Raw genomic sequence first — 11,302 nt, forward strand, 5'->3', positions numbered from 1 at the left:
AATACAGCTGTTCTAAACATTTATGACCAGGCACTCGGGTGTCAGGCATTCTTCCTGGAGCTGCTCGTGTCCTAGACCCTCTCTGGGTGTGGCCACCTCTCTGCTGCCCTAGAAGGTGCACAGCAGTGATCCTCCCCAACAGACATATGCCTCCCAGGTGCTCTGAATTCCATCAAACATGAAGGGCACTTCTGAGGCATGGTTCTGATTCCAGGACAGGACTCTTGCTTGAAGGATTGACAGTACTGCACCTGGACACATTTTAAAAGTTAGAAATGACTTGAGAATGTTTTCAAGCCTAGTTCCAAGTCTGTGTTAACTGCTGTTGATATTTGTACAGAGGTGTTTGTGAATTTACTCCTTTTTTTTCTTACTGGTGCTGGAGACCTGAACTCCTGGCTCCATCATAGCCAAGCCGTGTGTCAGGAGCTAAACATTTCAGTGCACAGAGGTGAATATATAAAGGGAATATTTGGGTTTGATTCTAATTTGCAGATCAAAAATATCCTCACAGCATTTCCTTGCCTTCTTTTGGTTTATATTCATATTCTACACTTAAAGCAATGTGTCTCCTAATCTAATGCTAATAGGTAAGAGTTTAGGTCTGTAGGAAGGACCCTTCACAAAACTCTGACACAAAATATTGATGTGACTCTTTGAGCAAAAAAAAAAAAAAAGTCTGTGTTAACACTGCCCTTTCCCAGGTGAGGCGCCGGAGGCTGGGAGGAGGGGATGGCGGCCGCCTGCTCCAGGCAGTGGCGCAGCTGCGCCGGGTCCATGGCTCACTCGGGATCCTGGGTCTTCCCAGTTCCCCTTTCTTCCCCCACATATATAAAGCCCTTGGTCTACACAGCAGTATTCAAAGGGAGCAGTTAGACCCAGCAGTTCATTAATATTTCAAAATATTTATCAACATTTGACTACAGATGCTTCTCATTCACAGCACTGTTAGAACATTGGCTTTAAGAAGCCAGACAGAAATCTTCTGTCTGGGTTTGCACCGTCCACTAGTTGGAAACAAGATATCAGCAGCCCAAGGACTCATGAAGTTTTTAGTTCCACTTGCTAGCTCATTTGTTGTTAGGCATTGAAAAGCTGTAAAACAAACAAACAAACAAAAAACCTGTAGGTTTCATCAGTTGCTAAGCAGCAAATGAAAGCTTATTAGAATTCTCCTGGGTAGAGAAGTTTACTAACCTAGACACAAATCCTGGAGCTCATCGCCCCTGACTTGGTGTCAGGACTCAGGTTGAATGACATGGTGAGATTTATGCTTTGTGCTGCTGTGAAGACGTCATGACTGTGATCGCCCGTGGTGATGTTTTCCCTCTGATTTGTATTTCAGTGTTTAAATGGGTGAGAAGAACGTTGATTGCTCTCGTTCAGGTCACTTTTGGAAGAACCATCAACAAGTAAGTTGCATGAAGTTAGTATTTGAATTCATGCCCTACCTTTTGCCTCAACAGTCAGATTGCCTCCACAAATGAAGGTCTCTTAGTTTCTCTCTGTATTTCTGATATGATTCTAAGACTGGAGAGGGAAGCAAATTTCTGCAAGAATCTCTCCCCCAGAACACACGGTGCACCAGATGACAAGCTGGTGCATGCTCCCGCTGTCTGGCTGGTGAGGGTCGGAAGACTGTCCTGTGAAGTTCTCTGTTGACCCTGATGACTCGCATACTCCCGCTGTCTGGCTGATGAGGGTCAGAAGACTGTTCTATAAAGTTCTCTGTTGACCCTGATGACTGGTTTTAGTACCATGCGTGCAACATTTTTATGTCACATGATGGGGATCAGTTTAAAGGCTTAGACTCTTGAGCCAAAGGAAAGTAGGATGAGCATCACATGTCCAGTATTTATTTGAAGGGTGTGCACACCATACATTTTTTTTTAGAGTTGCGATGGCATTAAAATAGTATATTCTCTTGTTAGATGATACCTGAGTATCCATGCTGCTGCTGCTGCTGCTAAGTCGCTTCAGTCGTGTCCGACTCTGTGTGACCCCATAGACAGCAGCCCACCAGGCTCCCCCGTCGAAGGGGTGTGTATATCCTGTTACACTGCTATATAAGCCATATGTGTATTCTAAACTGTAGCACATTATCCATATACATAAAGGTTCTGTATACTCTATACCCAGCACTCTTCAAGACTGTCAGCAACATGACTTCCCCACACAAGAAAAACTGAGACTCAAATGCTAAAATTGAAGGGAAAATCAATTTAACAGCAAAATATGTTTTAAGATGATTATCAGATATTTTTCAAAGTGAAAGGTTTAGTTGTCAAATGTATGTACAAGGCTAAAGTGATAGTTTTATTACACAAATCTTATAAATTTTGTGGGAAACATAATAAAGAACATTTTATATTTTGATTCATTTGCAAATAGAGTATATTTCAAAATTTACTTCTGTTTAAGATTTTTTTTTAATGGTGTTAGTGACTTGTTTGGTTGACTTAGTATCGTGGGCTTTTGTTTTAAACAGAAAAATGCCCTGTTTAACTTACAGTTTCAGTCTGATGAAAACCTCTTAACCTTAGTACTGACAGGCCTTGGATAAAGTTTTCAGAATGGCCCCATTTTTCTCAGAACTCCAGACTTGCACAGTTCTTTTCCAGTTTCAGAAAGTCATGTGTATGTTCCTTGCTCCGATTTATGACGTTGGCTCTTACTGCTAAGATGAGCAGCTGCGGGTTGAAAGTGGTGAACATGTTTTCAGTGGTTTTCCTGGCCGGGGGAGGGGCACCGGGTAGGCATCTCCAGGCTGCTGGCGGGGGCTTGTCCTCGGGTAGAGAGGTGGCGGAGCACCTCGCCCTCTGCTCTTCTGCCTCAGGCAGACGATGCCACACCATGAAGTTCAGCAGCAGCTCCACGTGCCTCCTGCCTGGTACTGACTGTCATTCACATGCCAGAATGGCTTCAGAAGCTTCCTACAGTTTTGGCTAATACAAAGTCGGACTTGAATTGATAGAACATATGTAGGAGATGGCCTTTGGTAAAAGCCACTCACCTAATTCTAAGTTGCGAATTGAAATTTTCCTTCTTCATTTTTTCATGCAGTGCCAGTGAGTAACCCAAAGACTCCAGGCAAGACAGACTGTTAGTGATGTGGATTTTATTAGGCAGGTCAGCAGGTTCTCTCCTGAAGCAGAAGTCCCACTGAATAAATAAAGTTATTTTATTTAGTCTAAGCAGCATTGGGAAGTGTCTTAGGAGACATGCAGTTACAGGATTACCATGGTTCTGACTCATGGTGGACTTCACTGGTGACTAGGTTACGCTGTGCACAGTGCTGGGCTTGAAACATCTATTGCAGATACTGTTCTAAAAACCAGACATCAGCCCTTTAAAAATCTGGTTGGGATGTCATATTCTTAAAGGGCTGTTTGATTTATTATTTGTGAATTAAGTTTGAAGTCTCAGGCCTTCCTGGTGCTAAGAGTCGAAGGTGATTCTGCTCCCCTTTCCTGTAGAGACCTCCCTCCGCCCTCAGGACTGTAGCTCAGCTCCCCTGTGAGCTCTGCCCTCAGCTCCCCTGTGAGCTCTGCTGGTCTCTTGACAGCAGTGATCCCGTGGGTGGTTGGAACTGGACTGCTGAAGTTGGCTTTATGGAAGACCTGAGTGACCGGGGAGAAAGCCACTTACTTATAACTCTGCGGGTCAGGGTCTGTCGGTCTTTATTCCTGTGGGAGGTTGGAGTGGCTGGACGGCAGTGTATCCTCTCAGAATGCTCCTTTTTGTGGGGAAAGGGGTATCTTCTCCCCTCTTTGCCTCGTGAGCCTGTGAGATGCTTCCCAGGTTGGAGAACTCCGCACAGCACCCCCTGCCACAGCAGCCCCAAGGGACGACTCGTGAAAAAGCTTGCTTCTCCCCGGGATTGCCAGAGATCAGGAAGGTCTTCAGGCCATTTTTCGCTGTCTTTACATGGTTGGATGTTTTCAGTTTGCAACACTTTATGGAGAAATTAGTATGTTAAGTACCGTGCACAGTTAGAGTAGTTGCCAGCTTCAAATGAATCCATCCCCTCTCAGTTCTTGCCTTTCAAAATTGAAAGACACCGTGTGGCAAACATTTAGAGAAGTCAGTAATGGTGGAAGTGTGAGCTGCAGGAATGAACGACCAAAAGGAAAAATAACTTTCAGAGTCAGTGTTTAAAAATCCAATTCCTAGTTTATTCATCAAACGCCAAGATCACACTGTATCTTAACCTACCCACTGATAAATGCCTTTTGAGAAACAGAGAATACAATTTTTAAAAACCTCATCCGAGACATATTTTTCTCTTAAAAGACAAATTCGGGACACAGTGAACTGGATTTTCAGTGAGCAAATGTTGGTTTACTACATCAACCTTTTCCGGGATGCTTTTTGGCCCAATGGGAAGCTGGCGCCGCCAAACACAATCCCACGCCAAGAACAAAGCCGCGCGCGCAGCCAGGAAACAAAGCGGAGAGCCCAGCAGAAGCTGCTCGAGAACATTCCAGGTGAGGCCTGGGTTCTGCTCCTGAAAGTCGGACAGAAAGGGAGTGTCGTCAGCCCCACTAAGGCATTTGCCACTTAGGAAACATTATTTACAGTGAAAAAAAGTGATCGTACCTTTTTCTCTCAAATCATGACTTGTCCCTTGCTAAGAAATTATACTGAGAGTCCCCAAAAGAACAGTACTGGTTATAATTTCACTAGAACAATGTTTTAGATAACAGGATTTTATACTTTAAAAATCCCTGTTTTGAGAGCTGTGGTTTTAATTGGGGTATTAAAATTATACTCTGTTTAAATGCCTGTCAAAAAACTATATTTTCCTGAAATGCTGGCAGGAACCCACCCCTCAGGTTCCTCAGAGCCTTTACGTGCTGTGTGCGCAGGGCACGGCCTCTCACTGAAGGTCTGTGCATGGGGCACTTGTATCAGTGGCCGCTCGGAATATAAACTTAATTTTTCAGATATGCTTCAGAGCCTTGTTGGACAGCAAAATGCCCGTTATGGTATAATAAAAATATTCAATGCACTTCAAGAAAAGAGAGCCAATAAGCACCTGCTATATGTGAGTAAAGCCTCCCAGAGGATTCACTGCTTCTTCAGTTGTACATTTCTGTTCACATATGGGGGTAGATGTTAATTCTTTATACTCGTAATCATTTTCTCTGCTTTATTTTTGTCTGTTCAATTTGCTTTAAAAAAAAAACAACACTCCCAGTGGATGCCCCCTCCTCTTCCTAGCTGCTGCTGTTTCTCTCTTATGCCGTAACATCTCTGCCTGACTGCTTCGCTTTCTTATTTCAACAAAGCAAACTATTTCCTAGCTGTCTGTCTTATAATAGTGAGCAATATTAAATACCCTGATGGTCTGATGATGGTTAATGGACCATGAAATAAATCAATCTGGAGTTTATAGAATACGGATTCCTTTGGAGAGTAACTTGTTCACTGAGGAGCATCTCAGGCTTAAAATTAGATTTTAGTCTTAGATGTAGATATCTGAATAAATCTTCAGAGAAAAAGACTTTTTCTTTCTTTCTTTCTTGGTTCAGGTGCTGATGGAACTGCTGCTAACTGAATTGTGTCCTGAGCTGAGAACTCATTTAGATCAACTTAAAGCTTGTCCGGTTTGAGACTGCACAAATAAACCACCAGAGAAATGTCTGTACAAATAGACATGAAACATTTTCCTCTTTTCCACAGAGGGCTTGACTGAGAACCATACTGAACTTTTAGTTACCTCCCTCTAGTTTTATGTGAATTAGGCAGAATTGGGGAGGAAACTTGATGCTGTATATTAGGCAAGAGAAAAAAAAAAAACCACTTGTTAATTATTTTTATTTTAATATAAATCCTTTAAAGGACAACATACTGTTTGAAATATAAATGTTGATATGTGATAAGAACCTAGGAAATATTTTAAATATTTATGAAGTTTTGTTTTAAATGAAGAACTCTGAACATTGTACAGTTAATCTCCTCACTGAGGACTCTGAACATTCCTCTATTCATGTGTACTGAATATTGTTGTGCAATGCTTTGTGTGAAGTTATTGTGAAAATTTTCCTGTCTTTATTTTTACCAAAGATTTCCCATAGTTTAAAGCATTTGAAGCAATAAATTATAAAAATGAATCAGCGCTCTGATGTTTAAGATGCTTGTCTCCTTCTCTCAAAAAAAAAAAAATGTGAAACACTGAAGGCCGTTCAGATATATATCAAGTGCCTTGTTTGTAGAAAATGTTTGCATAGGAGTTCTTCTGTAAGGATGTATAAAGGTTGTGCCATTCTCCCAGAATGAATGTGAAAAATACGATTTTTAGTTGAATGAGAAGAGCCAAATGGGTGCTTAAAAAGCTGTATTTGGGATGTGGGATGGGAGCTAAATTTTGAAAGACAGGCAGGAATGAGATGGGGAAACAGAGAGGAGGGAAGTTACTTCATGCTGCTCATAATTTGACTGTGCCATCAAGTCTTGGGGACTAGGAGGGGCATCATGTGTACAGACGTTGCTTTGTTTTCAGTAGTAGGGCATGGACAAGGGACTTAATTTTCCTGGGTTTTACCATTTATTATGCAGTGATAAGGAAACACTTCCCCTTCCTACCCGCCAGGAATACTGAAAGAAACTAATTAAGCAGAAATTCAGTTTGAAATCCATGAAAGAAAAATACTATGTAAATGTATATTAAAATGGTATTGATTATATCATTGTTAGAGCATACCTGCCAAGTTCTTGATATAAAACGTAAGTTCTGAAAGAGAAATGATTAAAAATTAGTAAAGCAAATTTTATCTCTGAGATTCTGTTAGCTACAGCTCTTTGATCCTTTTCTCAAACCAAGATATTGTACTTGGAATTATCATTCACAGCGACATAGAGAAGACATTCGAGAAGAGAAGCAGAGTGAGGTCAGCAAGCCCCAGGAACCTCACAGCAATTACTCGAAGTGTCCATCTTCTGTAATTAAACCAGAGCTGTTTTGACTTCTCAATCTTAAGTCTTACATTTTCATAAGTTATCAACTATAAGGACTTAACCAAAGTTTAGATTTTTCTTTTTTCGAAAACAGTTAATGATCTTGACGCTTCACCTCCCTTAAAGACTGACTCCAATCACAGGTCAAGGTATGCATCATGGCTGGCGGCAGTGGTATTAATGGTTTTCAGGGGCTCACTTGGGCTAGACGTGCCAGCCTTATGGTAACTACAGTAAACTGAGATTTTAACTTCTGTGTTGGATTCACTTAGGACATGCAAGCATAGCACATCACAAAATATGCCATGTCAGATGCCTGCCTTTAGGGTTTCTCAAACCTGTGTTCTGATGGCCGTTGAAGTCGTCTTCACTCTGGAGACTGAAGAGTGACCTATTAAAGGTGCCATTAAAGTCCCCATACGCAAAAAAATAAATAAATAAAGTCCCCATACGCGGCCTTATTACATTTCTGTTTAAGATTCTTAGAGGCTCCAGGAAATGGACTGAGTGTGGAGAAGAAAACATCACTTGGGAATATGGATCTTCAAATAACTGAAGGAATGTTCTATGGATGCTATTAAGAAAACAAGAGCAAAGCAAGTGGGTTTGTACTGTAGAATGATTTAAGTTAGGTTTTTATGAAATCTTGTAGTGGGCTAAAGAAATGGAAAAGTTGTTCCTGGGGGAGAACAGAGTCTTGAGTAGAAATCTGAAAAGGAAAGAACTGGTTTTCAGGGATGGTTTAAGTTTCTACTCTAAGAGATTTAAGGAGAAGTATATGGCCTAAAGTTTGTTGAAATTTCTTCCCTTTAGATAAAGACAAAATGAAGTTCAAGTAATATAGACAAACCAGAACATGAAACAAAAGCGGGTAGTTTTGTGCCATTTAATAGTGCGTTAGTGACCAGCACCTACATATTAATTGTATTTTACCAGTGCTAAGATGAGTTCTTATTCACTTTAGAAAGGATGGGTGTGATTTATAAAATAAAGCCAAAACATTTACAAAGAAGGTGTCGTTTGGGTATCTTAAACAATACTTTCAATATTTATTTTACAGATGTGTATTTCCTTTAAAATCTTTTGTGTATGGATTCTATTTTTTCTGTCAGCTTTTGCCTTTGTAGATGTAACGGATAAGGAAAGCCTCTTGCTGATTTAACAATTTCTAGGTCTTATACTGGTAGATGATTTGAGATTTTATCTTTGAAATACACTGAGGGTTTTAAAATGTAGACAAGGACTTGAAGTTCAAAGAGACATCTTGTTTCAGTATAGTAGTTTTACTAAGATGTTTAGGGGAGGATATAGAGAGGCAAAATTGTAAGCAGTTCCTTAAACCCACTTATTTTCAAATCTAGATTTCTAGTTTTCCCTTTCAATTTGGAATTTTCTATTTTAAAGTTTTAGATGACTGAATATTAAAAATTCACAAAACTAAAGATTAAAGAAATTGAAAGAATTAAACTTTGTCATTTTTGGGGTAAGTTTGTAGCACTTATACTATTAAAGCTAAGACTGCATCAAGTATTTCAGGACACTATTTAAGAATGGAAAAAGTCACTGGCTTTACAGAATAGTTTTCAATACCTGACACATTCTGGGCCACTCTCTAGACTAAGAGTTGGATCTCTGAGATCTCTTCCTGCAATTTGATCTTGTTAGCTATGCTTCAAGTTGTATTATACAAATTCAGGAATGAAGGTATCATGCCATCATGATACCATTAAAATACCCAGGTTACCATGCCACCATTGAAATACCCAGGTTAATCTAATGTGCGAGGCAGAAAACATAGCTATTATAAAAATTATAAAAATACATACATTCTAAGCTGTTAGAATCGATGATCTTTGTTGAAATGCATTGTGATCTAAATTCTTTGATGAATAAGTAAAGTGTGAAGTTCATCTGCCAATGCAGGATTCAGACGACAAGCCTTCAAATTCAGAGAAAGTTATTTAGACATATTTTGGACTGTTGAACCTTTTGTTTTTAAGAAGTAGAGTACAGTGATTTAAGGGAATTTTGTAATTAAAATACATTTCTACTCTAATTGCTTAATTAGGGGAATTCAAGATAACCTACGCAAAATAGATCATACTAAAAATAACCATGCTATTATCATTTGGGGGAGAGAGAATTTTCAGTGCCCAAAATAATGAATTTACACATTGATGTGAATTATTAATTAAACTAGAAAGCATTACTATTTGACCTCAAACTTGCTATCTCATGTGAATAGTAGCATGGATAATTTTTAAATATATGGTTTTGTTATGCCTAAATCAGTGATAAGGTGCATAATTTCATAGTATGTCAAGACTTTGAAAGACAGAAGGCACCTCGCCCAAACCTCACTCCCTGCAGAAACTGTCTCCTTAGTCCCCTCAACAGTGGGTCACTGGGCACCTGCTTGCTGCCCTCCCCTTCCCATAACTGCCTGGGCTGTAAGCCTCTCCCCACTGTGCCTCTCTTCTAGGACAGCCTCACAGTCTGCTGAAGACCACCACTGAAGCCCCTCAAGTCCTTTTTCTCAGAGTAAAATGCTTAGAATTTCCCTTATTGTGCCTCATCTGATGTGCTTCCAGACCCTTCACGAGTATACTTTTAAAATGCAGAAAATTTAGAGGAAGTATCTCCCATAAAATCCAGTGACCAAAACTGAGTAATGGGTCTGTCTTATCTCCCAACCTAAGGAAAACAGTTTTACAGTTGTACCTGTTCATTATGCTGTTTTGTTTAGGATGAACATGTACCACATTTCTGGATATTTTTCACCCAGAGTTCTCTTTGCTTATGTCTACTTGGAAAGGACACCTAGTACAGAATCTAAAACTGACTTGGTTTGGAAACTGGTATAATAAAAGAATATTTAGATTTTTAAAAAGACAGCTGTTACCCATACTCATAGAATGGTGTAATGGTAGATATCTCAAAGGTTAGTTGTATTTTTGTACCATATTCTGATATTTGTGTTGATATGGGTTTAATACTGTGGACATTTAATTTCCAACAAAATAATTTAGGGTTCCAAACTTGCCAACACATTGCAACCTCCTGGGGAACTTAAATCTGCCCGTGTCCACTCTAGGACATTAAATTGTTCTGAAATAAGGCCTAGGTTTTGGGATTCTTAAGAGATCCCCATGTGATTTTAACATGCAAATAATTTTGAGAACCACTGCTATAACATAATCAGATTTTTAGGCAAGGGACTTAGAAAATTCTTCTTTGCTCTGTTCTCCTGCTCCAGCTGAACAATTTGTGTATTATGCAAATGTTTATGATCTACTTCCAGTTTGGACTTATGGATGTCATGGACCTAAAGTGTACAATTCTTTGCTTTCTTTTTATTAAAAAATGAACTTGCAGTTACTATTCATAATGACTGCCTTTCTCACTTCCTCTACAGTTTTTAACAGTTGCATTTAAATGTGAAATCTATTTGGTATAAATAAACTGAGCACATGGATTAAAACATGAAAAGGCTTATTTTAACTGGTTGTAGTAGATGTCATGCATAAAGAAACCTTAATGAATTGTACTCTAATGTATACAGAAGGAAAATAGAGATTCATACTTTTTCTGGGTGAACTAAGGCATGCTTGTGCAGGCCTTAAGGTCTTAGTGCTGAGCCTTAGGCTGCAGACAGTGAAATAGAATAATTTGCATCAATAGAAATGTTACCATCTGAGCTTAATTATGTTAAAAAAAGAATGAGAAAATTGTCTGCAAACAAGCTGCATGTCTGACAACTTCTGGGTAGACAGAGGTTATCTGCATAGTAAGTAAAAAAAAACACTATAAAAAACATTTTATAAATGTTTTATAAAAGTCTCAACTAAAAACCTAGAAATTCTAGTTGAGTCCATTTATGTTTGTGATAGGGCTTACTTTAGAATAATAGCATTTAGCTGTCGCCTCATCCTTTGTGACCCCCAAGCCGAGCTGCAGACAGCGCGCGTGGTAGAAGGAGGCCAGGGCCATGCCTCTGATGATGAATTCCGGGAGACAGTCCGTGACCTGGGCTATCATGGGGATGTCGTGAACCTCATCATAGTCAGCAATCCTGGAACACCCAGTTGTCAGATTTAAAAACACTATCACTTATGGTTTACATTTTTATAAATGCATCCAGAAATTGTCCTTGTGCCCCAAGTGGTTTCCCTAGCGTTTCTACAAGTTTTAGAACTGCTGTGTGGGGAAGGGTAAATACAGTCAACTAACACAAGTGGAAGAGGGACTAACCACAGTGGTTACTTTATAGCCCCTCTAGGATTACAGTTGTCAGGCTTAATAACCACTAGAAAACATTAAGTTTAAAATATTACTACAAAAA

General features: G+C 39.5%; 1 protein-coding gene across 4 annotated transcripts in view; it reads left to right on the plus strand.

Annotated features, from left to right (window-relative positions):
- SNX25 (sorting nexin 25) overlaps nucleotides 1–6,121 on the plus strand; it is a 97,651-nt gene extending 91,530 nt beyond the window's left edge. For all 4 annotated transcript variants that reach the window (XM_069573258.1, XM_069573259.1, XM_069573256.1 and 1 more), the window contains 4 exons: nucleotides 1,346–1,412; nucleotides 4,294–4,487; nucleotides 4,947–5,047; nucleotides 5,535–6,121. In XM_069573258.1, coding sequence (XP_069429359.1) covers nucleotides 1,346–1,412; nucleotides 4,294–4,487; nucleotides 4,947–5,047; nucleotides 5,535–5,615 — 443 coding nt within the window. In that variant the 3' untranslated portion in view covers nucleotides 5,616–6,121. The remainder of the gene's footprint in view (nucleotides 1–1,345; nucleotides 1,413–4,293; nucleotides 4,488–4,946; nucleotides 5,048–5,534) is intronic.
- The last annotated feature ends 5,181 nt before the right edge of the window (nucleotides 6,122–11,302 follow it).

The sequence above is a fragment of the Ovis canadensis genome, chromosome 26 (assembly GCF_042477335.2).
Source record: "Ovis canadensis isolate MfBH-ARS-UI-01 breed Bighorn chromosome 26, ARS-UI_OviCan_v2, whole genome shotgun sequence".
NCBI lineage: Eukaryota > Metazoa > Chordata > Mammalia > Artiodactyla > Bovidae > Ovis > Ovis canadensis.